This window comes from Verticillium dahliae, genomic scaffold (genome assembly GCF_000150675.1).
Source record: "Verticillium dahliae VdLs.17 supercont1.9 genomic scaffold, whole genome shotgun sequence".
NCBI lineage: Eukaryota > Fungi > Ascomycota > Sordariomycetes > Glomerellales > Plectosphaerellaceae > Verticillium > Verticillium dahliae.
In genome coordinates this window covers 577,656-593,970 of record NW_009276929.1, presented here as the reverse complement: position 1 = coordinate 593,970, position 16,315 = coordinate 577,656, and the positions used below count along the sequence as shown (strand labels likewise).

General features: G+C 51.7%; 4 protein-coding genes across 4 annotated transcripts; 1 reads left to right on the top strand and 3 right to left on the bottom strand.

Annotated features, from left to right (window-relative positions):
- Positions 1-1,528: 1,528 nt before the first annotated feature.
- On the top strand, positions 1,529-1,852 carry VDAG_05145 (uncharacterized protein; the record flags this gene model as incomplete). Its single annotated transcript, XM_009654881.1, has 1 exon — positions 1,529-1,852. The coding sequence occupies one exon, from the start codon at positions 1,529-1,531 to the stop codon at positions 1,850-1,852; it is 324 nt and encodes a 107-aa protein (XP_009653176.1).
- Positions 1,853-3,913: 2,061 nt separating this feature from the next.
- On the bottom strand, positions 3,914-4,870 carry VDAG_05144 (uncharacterized protein). Its single transcript, XM_009654880.1, has 2 exons — positions 4,469-4,870; positions 3,914-4,395 (listed from the first exon to the last, which is right to left on the bottom strand). Exons 1-2 carry the CDS (start codon positions 4,821-4,823, stop codon positions 4,034-4,036), a joined length of 717 nt encoding a protein of 238 aa, XP_009653175.1. The 5' UTR covers positions 4,824-4,870; the 3' UTR covers positions 3,914-4,033.
- Positions 4,871-5,198: 328 nt separating this feature from the next.
- VDAG_05143 (uncharacterized protein) lies at positions 5,199-6,202 on the bottom strand (the record flags this gene model as incomplete). The annotated part of the gene is made up of 2 exons (XM_009654879.1): positions 5,199-5,912; positions 5,963-6,202. The coding sequence occupies 2 exons, from the start codon at positions 6,200-6,202 to the stop codon at positions 5,778-5,780; spliced, it is 375 nt and encodes a 124-aa protein (XP_009653174.1). The 3' UTR covers positions 5,199-5,777.
- Positions 6,203-14,346: 8,144 nt separating this feature from the next.
- On the bottom strand, positions 14,347-15,892 carry VDAG_05142 (Na+/H+ antiporter; the record flags this gene model as incomplete). The annotated part of the gene is made up of 4 exons (XM_009654878.1): positions 14,347-14,451; positions 14,515-14,726; positions 14,829-15,689; positions 15,760-15,892. 4 exons carry the CDS (start codon positions 15,890-15,892, stop codon positions 14,347-14,349), a joined length of 1,311 nt encoding a protein of 436 aa, XP_009653173.1.
- Between the last annotated feature and the right edge of the window lie 423 nt (positions 15,893-16,315).

Here is a 16,315-nt window from a genome sequence, read left to right as displayed (position 1 = left end):
CTGTATCTCATACATTGATTCTGTAAGCCACGCAAGTCCTCATCCGTCATCCGTCGAAAGTCGCGAATAACGTGTATGCCTGTCCAAACACCGTGCTACTGATGCTCGCTGCTTTTTATTGTTGTTAATGTTCCTCATCAAGAGTCAGCATTACGTTGGACTGTTTCATCATTCAAACGTATTAGTATGCTGACATTGATTGGACATGAAATTATGACAAGTTCGACTCTAGGAGGGCAAGAGGTTTGCCTTGTTCCACCCATGGATCACACGAGCCCGGCAAATCTTGCAGAAACGACGTCTTCTCGTTTCCAACTATTAGTTTTCCTAGGGTAATGTGATCTGTCCGTTCTTTAATTTGTATCTTTCTGCCGTCTGGGAGGCCATTAACAGTCACTACGGATGCTCACGCACTTTCAGAAGCCAAGTTGAGTAGTGGTCCACACTTTTTTCGCACGTACGTCTACTGAAGGCCAGCTTTCTCAATTTCCTTGAACGCTACAATTTGACGCATTGTTCTTCAGCGAACATGCGAAGACATTATTTCATCTGTGAAAAGTCGCTCATTGCCAAGTAAAATTGGACTTCTTCCGTTAGTCGCACCGGCTCAATGTCGACCTTCCAATCCAGAAGGGCCAGCAGGTTTTTTTCGCCCATGTTTACTTCGTGCTTCTGAAACCCTAATATCTGTCGATCGCCTTCGTAAATTCGACTTACGGTAGTCCAAACTTGATTAGCGAACGCGTGATCCCGTTGGCACTTGTTGGCAACCATCAGACAACTCAAGATAACAAGATGGTTTGTGCACCTCCGGCCACGTCTCTTTATCCTGAATTCGGACAATTTATCGATAAAGAGGCCAAGATAGACCCGCGATGCCATAAGTTCCAAAGGTGTAAGTTTAAGGCGTTTCACAAGTTTGGTGATGAAGGCTTCTAGCGAGGGAAGATCCAGATCCTCCGCACATGCAGCTCCGGTGGCATCAGGCCCAGTCGTATCGCTGTATGTCACGGTAGAAGCAAGCGCGGCTACGTGGGCAATCAATTCCGACTTGACACCCTCGCTTTGGAACCACACGAGCACGTTGGACTTCTCCATATCGAAAGGTTCTAATCTAGATCAGGTGCGTGATAGCGCAGAAACATGGATGGACGGCAGAGTGTCGCTTTTTATGTAGGCCGGCAGCGGCCAGATCACAGCGGTCTAGGCAATTCTGCCTCCAATATCTGTTTCCTCATTTAAATTCGTCTCCATGTTCATTTTCCTTCAGACATTCAAAATGGGCCTGTGCGGTCGAGTAGTCCGAAATTCGCCTGCATACTCACAAGCGACAAGCTGATTCAAGTCACAAGCACATGAGTGCCCATATAAACACTGCAGCTTCCGAATGTGCGGAATAGGATATATTGCGACGAGCCGGTATTGCCGATGCCCAGCTTGATCAGCGTTCTAGTCCGGGAACGCATGAAGGAGACATTGCCTCTCTTTTATCCTGAGATCTCTGCCGACTTACCTTCCCATCCTCACCATGCGTGTTGACATGACCGTTCCGGAGAGATTCGTTCTACCTGAGTTATTAGAAGATGAGGGAGAAATTCAGTTATGCCCACGCCCGTTGGCGTTGCCTCCACGGCGCTCCTCTCAGAAGCCTCAGGACTCTTTCGAAGCGGCGTTGAATGCAAAGATCAAGGGTCTTCGCGACGAGAACGACAAATTGAAGCAAGAGATGTACACATTGCGCGACAAGCAGCGCAGTAATCACGGACGCCTGGAAATCCTGCGCGAGCAGGGAGGTTATCAACGACAGGTGCTTCGGGAGCAAACCAGGGAGATAGCGGAGGTATCAGCGTAGTGGGGGAGGTCTTTCTCGAGTATGAAGACTGGGTGCGAAGGTCGATGGGCTTCGGGGTATCTTCACCCTGAATGGATCCTCCAAGCAGTTAGCCGCTCGTCCTCAGACCTCGTTTGCCGTATATGGTGAGCGGAGCGAGACGTGCTTCTCCTTCGGATGCGGCTTGCGTGGCACAATCAGCAGTCAGAATACTCAATCACAGCAAACGTCATCTTCCATATAGATTGCAAGCGGACATCGTAACGCAGCTCGGTTTTAATCCACTATGAGATGGACTCAATGCATTGTTCCGCCCAGAGACTACTTCCTGCCCTTGGGGGCGGCCGGTCCAGCCTGTGCAGCCTGGCATCGACCATGCGTTAGTCGGGAGAGATAGGATCAGTGCAAATTAGAAAGCCACGAATCAATGGTCAATAATCTGATTTATTCTAACGTTCCGCAGCGACTTGGGTCTCTGCGGTACTGTGGCCAGCTCGTGCCCGGCTGCGCAACCGCGCGGCTATGGTGTTCGCTCAACGAGGAAGTCTCATGTCGGATCTGACACGGGGTGCGCCGCTGTACACCCACCACCGCCGCTAAACGACGGATCTCATCGACACACCGCGATGACCCTATTCGTTCACTATAGCTGCCTAGGCAGTCGAGAATAAATTCTAATAGCTTCCACTACAGTCCATGAGAAACTCAGAATCCAGAATCATGCCATGCTTTATTCAGGATTGCGACTATCCGGGATAGGCCTCAACAGGAGAAGAAGAATAACGGCCATATCTACGCTACTGTGCGCCTGCGGGTTCGCTGTATTGGGCTAGCCTGCGTCCACTCACCTTTACCATGGAAAGGTTGCCCTATGAGATCATCCACGAGTTCGTCTCGTATCTAGACTCACGAAGCCTTCTCAATTTGGCACTGACTTCCAGTCACTTCAACTATGCCTGCTTGTCCGAGGCGTCGCGTCACCTCTGCGTACTCAATACCCTTTCGGCACTGTCGGGCCTGACGCAGCATATTAAATAAACAAACCCGCTCACACGAGCGCTCACGGTGTATTACGGCGAGTGGCCGAAGTGCGACTATAAAATATGGCAGCTTTACCCGCTCTAGGTGTACGAGGCGTACCCTTTTGTGTCGCAATCTCCGTCGAAGAGGGAAAATGCTTTGTAGGCCTTCCGATACTATCGTCACTTCGTAGCGGCCGAGGAGTCTAGAAGTCGCTATGGAGACATCCGTCGATTGAACTAGATTTTAAGTTCTCTGCTATAGCTCGAGCAGATCATAATCTCCTATGCCTATTCCTATGCGCGGAAACTGAAGAAAAACGCTTAACTCACCCGACTGTGCTAATAGATCTGGCTATTTCCGGGCCGGAGAGGCTTAATCGATCGTCTAGTCGGTGACTTTTTGATAATACTTCCTAACTACGCCCGTATCCAGGATCTCAAGATTGAAGGCGAACTGAGGCTTGAGTCTATCGGCCCTCTGTACGCGGCGCTGCGTTCGGTGACTAGGCTCGACATTAGATCATTGAGTATGGCAAATACTACTGTAATAATATTTAATGTCTTTCTGTCTTCGTTTCCCGCTTTATAAAATCTCTACGTTAACTTTAGCCGCTGCGATCCGCCTACTCTCATTCCTCTCGATCGCGTGCCCTGCCCTAAGCTTCGCTCCGTATCTCTTGCTAACATGTATGTAGGAGTCCTCGCGTTGGTACGTTTCATGTAGCGCTACCCTGCTTTGGAAGTGTTACAACTTGACGAGCCAAGACTGGTGGACGGCCGGAGTGTGTTGTGCTACCCCCGCGACTGGTTAGTTAGCATCGACTCCAGATTGACGCTACGAATAACGAGCGCTGCCCCGGATCCCGGTGGCGTTACTAGCTTCTAAGTGAGCATGCTGGACACGAACTCTATGTAGATACTCGGTAGTCCGGCAGGGTTTTGGTAGAACCGAGGCGAGGATTTCCGACTGATGGTAAATTGCGGGGATACGCCTGTAAGGTACAGAGACATGATAAAGACAAGCGAGAATAGAGCTCGCGCAGAGAACGCGCTGGTGAGAAACCGACGAGTCGGAGAATCTTTTGACAACCTAGAATAGAGGAAGAGTGTGCGCAAACAAACAAGCCTGTACATACAATCCAAAACGAGTGTACCATTAAAACCCATCCACCTCACCCAATTAGGACGTGATCCGATCGTTTACATCTTGGATTTCTGGTTTCTGGTCAAAACAAGCAGCTTTCTGCTTCGCCCATACGTCAGCCCCGAATCGCGATGTGATTTCTCGTTCACAAATCGCCATTGCTTCGTCTCCAACTACATCACAAAGCTGGACTTCTGTGGGAGCCCATTCAGCCTTGCAATACATGGTGCCGTTTCTGAAAGCAAAGTTTGTGAGATTTTCCACGTCATAAACCATGGATCTGTCAAGCTTGACAGCCTTCGGGGCTTTTTTCCTCTGCGGCTGTGGTTCGATCGATGATTCTCTGGCGCGCTTTGTAGGACGGGATCGTGCAGAGCCCGGCTTCGACCGCGACAACGCTGGTGGGGAAAACTTGTCACTACAGACCCTTCTTCATCGCTGCGTTGTGAGGCTTCATGGGGCATCACTTACGTGCTTTCTTTAGTTTGTGATGAGCTAAAAGATCAGTTTGTGGAGATGCGTCACTGAGAGTGGCTACTGTCTTGCCGATTTCGAGCAGGCCATATGGTAGAGCGGCAGGGGCTGCCACATCGGGGGTCAGGCTGCTGACTTTTGGACTAGTCGCCGTTTGCACCGCTTCCTCGGCGAACAAGACCGCTTGACCGACTGGACGATGGTCATGGTCGGGGTTGTCTGAAGACCGAACGGAAGCAGCCTTGGCATATCCGATGTGTGGTTGCACAGCCTGTTTAACTGTTGCGGTAGTTGTTGGATGTGGGACTGCAGGCCTCTCGCCTGGAGAGTGCAAAGTGCTCCAAAGGCTCATGGTGTGTATTCTGGTCGTTGCACAGGGTGAGTGGAAGGAGGAGCTGTGTTGAGAGGATGATGAAATGTGTAAAGTGGAAGGGAAAACCTCTGTATTTATAGACAGATTTCTGCGATGAGTCAGCCACGCTCCCTCACTTTGTCCCTCAGCTAGTCGTGGCCACCACGTCACTATTCTCATCGACTCACGAGCAAGAGAGAACGACGGCAGGCCCCTAGCGCATCGGGTAGTGCTGTTCAGGGGCACGAGTGTGGTACTCCCACTGACGCTGAAGGTAGCCTTCTCTGAATGCCAGAACCAGTCTGCGAGGAGTTTCAGAGGGCCTCATGAAGACTCAACTGCGAACAAGCACAATGTCGGTAAACATATATTTGTGTCAGAGCTATCCACGTGCCACAGAGCTTGTGGCCGAAGTTGAAAATCTTTATTCCCGAGATATACTCTGTGACGCAGACAAAACATCCTACAATCTCAGGTTCCAACAACAACCATCGTATAATTACGAGCCTTTGGAGGATATCGGAAGCCGACATACAGAGCGGCCCCGACGCTAGCTCATTTGTGGTGGCACTGATTGGAGCTCGAAACTCGAAGTAACAGGCATCAAACAAGAACGGAGAGCCTGGCCCTATCTTGAACGAGCGGTAAGGCAGATCCTCCAGCACCGCGCCCGCCATGAAAGACCGGTCAATCCGACCCCCGCATAGTTGTCGGCAGCGGCGACAGTGGGCCTCGACTGCACGTCATATCTCAGTGAGGAGGGAAGATACGAGGGGGGTTTCTTGCTGTGCGCGAGTTCTCTTGTTCCTCTTGTCGCGTGCCTCCTACACCGCAGTTCCGCAATCCGATGGACTTATCGGTCTGGTCCTCACTCGATTGCCCAGCCCGCCATACAAACTGCCTCTGTCGAACGATTGGCGGCATTCGTCTGCAATCCCTACGATTGCTTGGTGTTCATTGATCAGCGGCATGAGTGTTAAACCTGTCTGACAGCGCGGAATCTACCACGTCATGCTTGTCGTTGTGAACCTGAGGCAAGGTGGAGAACATGCTAGGTATGAATATCTCCGGAAGCGGATAGATTCGAAGCTATGAGCAGTCAGTCAGGTATGGCCTGTTTCGGAAGCATCTCGGCTCACAATCTCATCCTTTGTAGGCGGAAATGACGCTTGATCCGGCTCGCTCGTAAAGACCCATGTGCGACGATTGTATTCGATGAAGGTGTACACCTTGGCCTGACAATCTTGCGACAGATCATGCGCCCTGCGCAAGAACGTCTTGCGGCGCTTGGAAAACTTGGTGGCTGCACGCTTCCGACTTTTGCGGATCTCCTCTAGGTCGTACGGCTTCAGCGGCGTGATCTGCTGGCGTTCGGACATGTTGTCAAAGCGAACGCGACCGCAACTTCATAGGGCGGCTTATTCGTCGTGCGAAAACTGTTACTTCTTTCGCAGACATCCCACTTTGTATTATATATCACACATACATACAGAGGGCGGACCTCATTGCTTGTTGCTGGAAGTCATTTTGCGTAAGGGGAGTCAAGCGCGGGACCCCACTTCGTGTTCGGCTTGTAAGCGCCCGCATGTGGTTCAATTTCAAATATGGCAAAAAGGCACCACGGATGGTATCTTGTACAATAGCAGCATTGGGACTACACCTGTATCCTCTTCTTCCCCCTGTCCACCCCGCCCAGCCCAGCTGCCTCAAATTCTTCATCAGACTTCCTGTGCCCTGTCTGGCCCTTGTAACCATGCACTTCCCAAGTGTGCTCGCGCCAGCACTCAATCCCTTCGATCCAAGCTTCTACCCCCGCGGTTTTGCATTCCGGGCAGGGAAAAGGCTCATCGAAGAGGCCTTGATGCAGGTGCGCCGAGTTCATATGCCTTGAAAACCCATTGCCGGCAGCGAACTGTCCCTGACAAAGCGTGCATTCCGCCTTTTGGGATGATCTGATGCGGCGAGATCGCCCTGAGCTAGCCAGCGACGAATTCTGAGGGCAATATGGTGCGCTGCGTTTCCCGTGGTATCTCGTAGCATGGATGATCCATTCGGACAGCCCATTGATGATGATCTCTTTCTTATCTTGCGACAAGCATTCGGGACAGTGGAACGGTGTTGAAAATGTGTCTCTATGAATGCTTGCCACGTGTCTGTTCAGAGCAAATCTGCTGCTCAGTGGTTTACAACCGAACAGACACCGATATTCAGTAGCCATGTTGACTCCTATATGTCCTTTCTCCACTGGCAATGGCGCCTCAATCGTCGGCAGCTGCAAGGAAAGCTGCTTGTCTGCCTCTTTATCGATGCCATGACTCGTGGGTATTGTCGTCGCAGTGCTTTCGAGGTGCTCGACCTCCGAGAATCTATTAGACAGGAAAGCGACAAGGAGGTCAATGTATTTTGTCGTGGCCAGCATGTCGATTCCCGAACATCGTACCATGTAGCGGCTGATAATCGTCGCGGCTGCTGAACTGACAGTATAGCGTCCGGCTTTCGGGCGCGTCGTTCTGCTGACGAGGTGCTCTGTTGAACGTCCCTGACCCCTTAACTTGTCGGCCTCAAGAAAGTATTCCTCACGACGTCGCATGTCTTGGAGTTTTGACAGTGCCGCCACGATATGGCCACGCCGAGATGCAATCCTCTGTGCGTTCTCTTTGTCAGCTGCCGTTGTACGTGGGATCTCGGCAAGTTGCTTGTCGAGCTCTTGTATATCCCTCCGCTGATCCCATTTTGCGTAATCCTCTGGATGCGGGTCTATAGGCGCGTTATCATCACGTGTGAGTAGTGACTGTCGAAGAGTTTCGAAAAGAAGCTCGTTGTCTCCCGCAACAGTAGAAAAGGCGATAGCAGCCAGGTTCTCTTTGGTATGAACTGGCTGATAGCTCTTTCGGAACACAGCCTCCGTATTCGAGATGATGTGACTACGTACTGCGGACGTCAAGGATCCTGAATGTGTTCAGCTTGACCTTCTTGGTGGTCATTGTAGGGCGTTGCGTGTCTTACCATCCACTCGTCCAGCCGCGCCTACGCGCAAGGAGTAGGGGTGATCCATTCTTCGGCAGCCTAGCACGAGCAGAGTGCGCTGCCATATTTGATGGTACTTTTGGGGCGATATCTCGAATATGGGGCGTTCCAGCATGGAATTATCCCACGGCAGTGGGATAAGATGTTGTCCTTGCAGATTCGGTACCGACAGCATCTCGAGAGCCGAGCCATACTTTCCGCTGAATGCTTTATCCTTGAGAGCTTTGCTGATGATCAAGCTCGAGAGGTCGGTAAGAAGGCAAGGCATGGATGTCACGCTAAATGACAGTCTGGAAAAATCACAAGTCAGCAGGCTACAAGTGCCATTTCTGAAAAGAGCGGCCTGACTTGTGGTCTTGACTATTCATCACCTTCTTGTGTTGCTGTTTGTTGTGCAACACAGTAGGCGTAGCTACCAGTCGGTGGGGAGCTTTGCAGGATGGATCCTGCACCAGATCCAGTCTGACTTGGCTATACAGAAAGCGCGTCAATGTCCCCTGACGAAAGCCTCCGATGGCCATCATCAGAACCAAAGTGGAAGGCAACGCGTTCAGATGCGGTGCAGGGTATATCGTCTGCCCGTTGCCACAATGTTGTCAAAATCAACAAGACATCTTTCTCGGTCATCTCCACCTTCTCGAACGTTTGGTCGCGTTGTAATCCCAGCGAGTCTGTCAGTCCCTCTCGGATCCACTAGCGAACTCTGACCTCAGCAAGTGTGGGATAAAGCGCTGCGGACGGCACCTCGGCGACTCACCAGGCTGATCTTGGACACTGGTCCTGTGCAACGCTCTGACACCGACAGCGTCCAGTGCGCCGACTTCTTTGGATCACTTCTCCTTTTTGCCTGTAGAACGTGATCGTCGGCATGCCTTACCAAGCCCTTCCAAACTTCCAATATCGTCTTGGTGCAAGTCACAGTCCTCGCAAGCTCGTACTCTTCCGGTCCAAGACTGACCCGTTTCTCCAATGAGTTGACGACATAATCGTGAAGAAAGGCCTGGCAGTATCCTATTGATTCGGGATTTCCGTCACAGAGCCGAAGCCAGATGTCATCCGGGTTCAAGTCTAGCACATTACGGAAAAAGCTGCAGATTGGCTCAGCATTCACTCATGGTCTTCGGAGCACTCAAGGCGACCTTACATTTGCCACTTTTGATACGAGCTCTGCCTTTGCTTCCTTGTGACGTGAGTGACTGATGCCCTGCCGGCGATCGGCTCTGCCTGGAACTGGGCTAAGGCTTCCCGGGCTTTTCGCTGTCGCTCCCGACTCATCGAGAGATGGGACAGTGGTCCGACGCGAACGGCAGTCGCCCCAGGTGCCATCGTGGGCGGCTGGGACTCTAGAGGAAAGACAGAAGACATCGTGCGGTCGCAGTGTGCCAAAGGCAAGGGTAGAAGGGGGATTTCGCGTTCGGATGGCTCAAGGTTTGCCAGAAAATGAGCATGCAGGAGGTCCAGAAGAGCGCCTGTGAGACAGGCACAAGAAGAAAGGTCTGAAATGAATGTCAAACAGGGTGCCGGATGCCGGATGCCAGGAATGAAATGATGAACAGAGCCTGGCCGGAGGAGAAAGACAGGGAGGATGCTGTTGTGAAGATAAGACGAACGGTGGGCGGCACGAGACGGACAGTGTACTACAGTCTGTGAACGAGGGGGGGGCATCTCTCTTAACCCTGCTAGTTGCACCCGAGACCTGAGGCCTCGCCTTCTGCCTCATACTTACGCCTCATACCTGAAAGTCATTCTTGCATATCATCAGGCGGGTTTGGATGGTATTCGTCAGTTGTAGCAGGGGTGGGGGTAAGCATGGCTCAGGTGTGCGCATGGACGCCTTTGTTGTGCTGAACGCCACGCTTCGAAGGCGGCTACTGGAACCACCTGTAAAGCAGCGAGCTTGTCTCGCCACAGCCCTGAATAAGTCTACGAGATGCTCGCCAAAGCATGGCGAACTGATGGTGTGACTACTGCTCCGGGCACTACTCGTCCCCGCGCCATCCAATGATGGGTCCTCAAGGCAGGTAGGACGAAGCCGGGTTTGTCGCCGCTTTAAAGCAAATGAGACCCCACTCGTAGCGCCGACTCCTCACAGGCGCGAATTCGAATTCGCATGCTAAAGTTCAATTGAGACCATGTAAATCCACATCACGCTCCATGTCGCGGTAGCGATGTCGCACCGAGCATGTCACAGGAGCCATATCCTATGGGTTCTGGCATTGGCGACATCGCCCATTTTGACGGTGGCGTATCTGCGACCCCGGAGCCGAGAAGTGTCCTTCTTTACCATGAACAGGCTTTCGTAGATAACGAAATGCGAGACTTGGAGCCATGTTTATCATCACGCACTCTACGGGAGGTGAATCTCATTACATATCGACGGCCGAATTGAGTGTCGGCGACGGGAGTGACTAGCAAGCGGAACTGACTCTGTACACCATGCTCTCTTTCATACCACGAGCAAAAAACGAGCCATGCTAAGTCCGCGCCACCGTCCAAGCCTAGCTAGTTTAGCCTGAAGCCACCCCCCTACCTGTGTCACCAAATTGCGACCCGGTTTAGTAGTGTTGGTAGGAGCTTCAGAGCCACTTCTTGTTCTCTATCCTCGGTTTGGCGGTGAGACACTAAACGAGCTACTTGTGACTTGGCCAGGCTCTGGACATTATAGGAGCCTGCGGCCCAGCTCCTCTGAGAACATGCTAAGGTGCATCACAACTTTGGGATCGTTACCGTCAGGTTAAGATCCCTCTCCCAGCCAGTTAGTCTGCTGGTTGCGAAGCAGGCTCTGACACTTAATAATTATTCAAACTCGAGTGTTATAGGTCGTGAGTTAGAATATATAGTTCTCGATGCGTAAATGTATCTTTTGATAGCAGACTTACAGATGATAAAGTCGTCTTCTCGTGGTCAACCGATTCATAGATTGTGGATTGAGGACTGTCACGCGGTACAAATGATTTAATAAGAAGGTCGCTGTGCCCTGATCAACACTCGGCTTGCACCACTCGGTTACTGCAGCGGCTTTCTGTTGTGTAGATTCGGTGCTGACTTGGTTTCTCTAGGCAAAGACGTAGATACATGTTTGTGCCACTGAATAAGCGATTTAGCCTTTCGAGTTTCCCGCTAATTTCTATCCTTCGCAAATGCTGTTGTGTTCTACAACTCGTGCCACTGATCGTTAGAATTAAAGTTCACGCTTGTTCCTTTCGCCTCAAATCCTCTCGCGAAAAGTTCGGCTCTGGCGAGAGCTCTGACGAAAAAGTGGCTTTGTCAGCTACACCTAAGAACGGAGGGCGCATTTGCTGCTGACGACGTAGTAACGGTTTTGGGATGAATACGGCAGGAAAACGTGCATGACCCAGGTTTCACCGCCCGGAACGTTTCGTTTTTGGCATGAACCTCGCTTATTACAATTATGTTGTCAAGCAGCTCCCGGCTTGTTGCCCTGAAATTACGCCTCCAAACCTGCCCAGCCCAGGAGCGGTCGACAAACGACTAAGATTGCCACAATGAAAACAGAGAATCTGCGTCTTGCGGAGCGGAAAAGGCTCTTGGAGCTGGAAGATGTCATCACAAAGATGTAGGGAACACATTTACTTTTTACTGAAGCGACAGCATCTCATCCCTTCTGGGCATCACATACGATTAAATGGGTCGTCTAATCTCTGCGTTATGGCTGACGTAAGACAGTAGTTCAAGAGCCTTTGAACGTCATCCGCTAAATGGAGAGAGGCTTCGCTCGTGCACATGCCAGACGTGACTGACTCCAATTAGGCTTCCCCTTCTCTCTCTCCATATCGTCGGCTGGACATTGCAGCAAGAGCATGAGCATAGCTGGGCCAGATCCTTGGAGAGGTCGTGTTCTGTAGATGCCTCGTTACGAATTTGCCGAGAAGCATCATAATCAATCCAAGGCTGAAGACTTCGGGTTACAGCACACAATAATGAACCAGATGAGAAACCAGGCAGCTTGACGCTTGGCTTGTTTCCAGCCAGGAATCAGTAGGCCAAAGATGCTACGACGTGCTCACTTGTAAAATCTAAGCTCCCAGGTCTTAACTCAACAGCACCCCCTGATCAAATCGGAACACCGAAATCAAGGCAGGATGTTTGGACCCCCTGAGACTATGTAAGCTGAGGCTGCCAATCAGAATACCACATATATGAGCGCTTGTGGTGGGGCCTAAAGCGGCGGCTTAAAGAGGGGAAAGGTCATGTGGGCGCGTACTGTGCGGGCCATCTTGGCCTTGTAGTAGAGACTTCTCCGAAACGTAATACTGCCCTTACTGGTTTATCGAGTGGGAGAGCGGACGGGATCCCGAGCTTTCCAGTAGGTATGGTCGTATGTGCTTGGAAGAGAGCCATTCGTTGTTCATATTGCTTGTGTTTTGTGTGGTGGTAGCACGCCGCGACTGGGCTGAAAGGGTATCAAAGTGGATTTGAGGCAAAGCCGATGCCAGTCATGACAGCGCAATCTGCCACCCCGTTCACTATTAAGGCATATTTACTACATGTTGCTAGAATCTGCAGTGAAAACGCCTCGCAATATGGTCATTGATGCAAGTGCAGGCTTCACAGCAAAAGTTTGGTCTGATGATCAACCAATCGACCCAGGACACACGGTGTTGAACCTGGAAATCCAATGCATCCCGGGAGAGTGCAACAAAGCCGCAGACGCCCTTCCCGGACCATCTTCAGCTCAGTTGAGTGCAATGACGACTTATCCCACTTTGTGAGCCAGGACAATCAATGATGGCTCATGGGTCTGGAAAGACGGGTCGGGAGGCTACCAAGACCCAAAGCAACGAGCCTCTGAGAAGCATGAAGCTGAAATCGGCTGCTGTGGTTGACATCAGGAATGCAACAATGTCCTTATGCCAAATCGATTCTGCATACTTGCTCAGCCCGGGAGAGAAATCAATCGAATTTGCGCTGAAGTGATCGGAGTTCAAGTGTAGATGTATTGGTTAAGTGTGGGGAATCACGTTCACGCCCTTGCGCATCAGGCCTTCCATGAATTCCAGGGCTATGAAGGCTGACCCTGCATCAAGGTAGAACGCTAGTGTTGGTGTGCCAGTTTCGGTTATCCAGGCTAATACGATCTTGAGTGTCTCCGCTGCTATGGTCCCTGTCGTTGGGAATGTGTTTGTGCATGATATAGAGCAGAGTGAAGAGGTCATCTACACGTGGTCTGTAGGCAACAGAAGAGTAGGGGGGCGGAATGTATCTGAGTTCTAGCCCTCTGAAGCTTAGAGGGCCCTCCTTAGTCCTAATATATACGCTGTCATAACTTTTAGCTCCTGACTGGCCCCCTGTGCCGTGGCTCCGTAGGGGCCTCCTGATAGAATGCCTAGGTGAAGCGGCTAAAATAGTCCATCAGTACGAAGAGGTAGCGATAATTTCAGTGCTTGGTATAGAGAAGAGTGAAGAGGTCTTCCACACGTGGTCCGCAGGCAATAGAATAGGTAGGGGGTCGGAAAAGACATGAATTCTGGCCCTCCGCGGCTCCTTATATACGTCTCGTAACCCTTAGCCCCAGACCGACCCCATGCTCGCGTGGCTCCGCAGGGCCACTTGGCAGATAATTCCTCGTAGTAGCGAGGAAGGGCCCCAGTGAATGATGCCCATGAGTTGAAAAGGTTCGCATACCAGGACTTCCATCGGGGGCGCTTTAGGCTTATTAGTTAATGCTTTGTATATATCTAGTAGCCGGCGATATGGTTGATAAAACATAATACTGTACGGGGCTACAATTTCGATATAGCTAGCTTTGTTCTCGTAGAGTTAGGACCCCAGTATCCCGCATCATCTGGTGCCGCTTTCGATGCGTCTGACTCTTCATTTTCCACCAGACGCTGTTGCTATAGTCCCTTCCCAGCACAATAGAGGAGTCTTGCATTTCCAATCTCATAATGTGCAGCTTGGACTATGATAGCTCTCCTCCAGTGCCTGCTCCAGCTGCCCTCATTGGGAGCCCAGGCAAGACAACATGTCCTCCATGAGAGTCAAGACAGGCCAACATGACTAATAACTGACGAACCGATCTACTCGCACAATCGTAGTTGCTTCATTTACCTTTTCTCAAGACAAAATATGTTCTTAGATTCGAGCAATGAGCATTAAGCATTGCGGACTCGTCCTGACAACACCAAGGCCAAGCAGACTTCTGCTCAACATCAGCGAGGTACAAGTTGCGCGTGTGTTACGGACTGGCTCCAGAGAGGCTCAGTTGCAGCTCTCATACAGCTGCGGACTCATAGCTGATTGAGATGACAGAACGCGCACCCGGCAAAGTGCAGATTCAATGAACCCCATTTGTCAAGGTGAAGGCCCCGCGCCGGTTGGTGTGCTTGGTCAGGTTGGAACAAGTGCACCGATTTCTAAGCCCTCGCCATCAGAAGGCCTCGCAAATCATAAACAGTATCATGTTTATGACTCGGGCGGATGTCTTCTTAATGCATGGTTGAAGGCTTCCCTCGACATTGGTGCATACGCATGTCTACAACGTGATCGAACCCTGAGACGAGGATGCCCTAAATGAGAACAAGAATCGCTTCAACCGCATGCCGAAGATCGCACCGGGAACACTCAAGCCATGGACAATCTGACAAATTAGTCTGCGTTAGCACAATACGGACGACCCAAGCGGTGCACTAGGTCGACTTACCACACTGAACGCAACCAGGAACCAGACAATCGTCACCATGAGCTCCTTCAAGCGTCTGAGCTCACCATGCGCTCTGGTTTCAGTCTCAAGACCCCTGAGGAACTCTAGACCAACACAGAGGTAGAAGATGGCCGAGATACCAATGGGGCCGAAGTATCCCACGAAAAGAGCCTGCCGCAAGTCTTCGACCTGGTGGATGTAGCGATAGGATGCTAAAATGAATGGCAGTCGACGAAAGATGAGAATTCCGACCCCAAGGGCAACCAGGCGCCAGAAGGGAAGCAAGTCTGACGCCCAAAACGACTCCCAGGGACATCTCGCTCCGATCCACATGAAAATGACTGTATTGAGCAGTGTGTCCATGGCATGCTGGAATGAGTCCTCGACCGTCTCGAGGCGAAACCAATCATCCCTGGTGAGGGCGTTGCCGGCGACAAAGCACGCCAGTACATCGTCAACGCCGGCCATGCCGCAGGTTCCGAGGATGAAGAGCGCCAGCGCTGCCGAGTAGGTGACGAAGCTCTCGCGGTCGATGTGTCCTTTGCTGTTTGCCCACTGAAGCATAAGCTTGGCGGCATACCCAACGACCCACCCGTAGAGAATGCTCGTACCGACGACGTAAAGACAAGTGTTGCCGAAGAAGGAACCCAAGGCCTCGCCGAGTTGGCTTTCGCCGAGGGACGAGCCAGAGATGGTGCCTGGGAAATACTTGACAATGTCTAGGGCGAAGAACAGAAAAAGATAGCCAAGGCCGTCATTGGCGCCCGACTCGGCAATGATGAGATCGCGAAGACTGCGCGACACGTTCTGGTCGGCGAAACGGCCCTCGAGGACGGTAGCCGACAGGATGGGGTCCGTCGGCGTGATGCATGCGGCGATGGTCATGGCATGAACGAGACTCAGGCCCGGTACCAGCAGCCAGATGATCGCAGTGCTGCAAGCCCACATGGCCACCATGCCGGGTGCAAGGAGCAATGAGAGGGGTTTCCATTCTGTTCGCAGAAATCGCCGCGGCAGAGACACGCCGGCAAACAGCAATTGCACGCCCAACACTATACGAGTGAGGTCCAACGTCGTCGCGGCAACCTCGTCGATGTTCCCGTGTTCTGTGGAATGCACGGGCTCGACAAGACCTGTAGATCTGGCAAACGCGAGCCCGGCGAGAAAAGACAAGCCTGTCGAAGAATTAGGTCGCTGTCCAACACCGTCGTCATCGTGAGGCAAATTGCGTTGAATACGACTCACAGGCGACGGAAAGGTACAACCGGTCCTTGAAAAACGACGAGAAGGGGCCAAAAACAAGTAGCCAGCCCCCGAGGCCTGTGACTGCAAGGTCAAAAGTCGTCCCGGTGAACGAGAACGTGGAATCGAGAGCCATGGCGCATCTGCCTCCGACTGGTTGACTCGTTGATGAAACCAAAGTTCGCGAAGCAAATCACCGATACGCCAGCGTGTACCATATTGTCAGTCATCAGGGCTTGTGCGACTTGACGAGAACCTGGAAAGGGCCCTGCGCCGCCCTGCTCATGGCTTCACCTGGTCATCTGTCGGGCAGGCAAGGAGGATTCGTCCCCGACATGAGGTCTACACAGCCCCCTCAGCGGTTTTGATACAACATGCACTTGTTGCCGGGGACTAAGCCGGTTCCAGTGTCATATATGGGTCATCTGGCGGGCGCACGCCAAGACTTGCCGTTTTGGGCGTTGGGGACATTGCTCTGATTCCCCGTAACGAAGTCGTGTTTTGTGATATGTCAACGGCAAACTTGGTGAGGGATAATCAAGAATATCGTGGTTTAAAA

Excerpts from the sequence above, each read along its gene's own strand:
- VDAG_05144 (XM_009654880.1), bottom strand. The coding sequence starts at position 4,823 with ATGAGCCTTTGGAGCACTTTGCACTCTCCAGGCGAGAGGCCTGCAGTC. Across the intron at positions 4,396-4,468 it reads TCACAAACTAAAGAAAGCAC|CGTTGTCGCGGTCGAAGCCG; the intron begins GTAAGTGATGCC and ends TTTCCCCACCAG.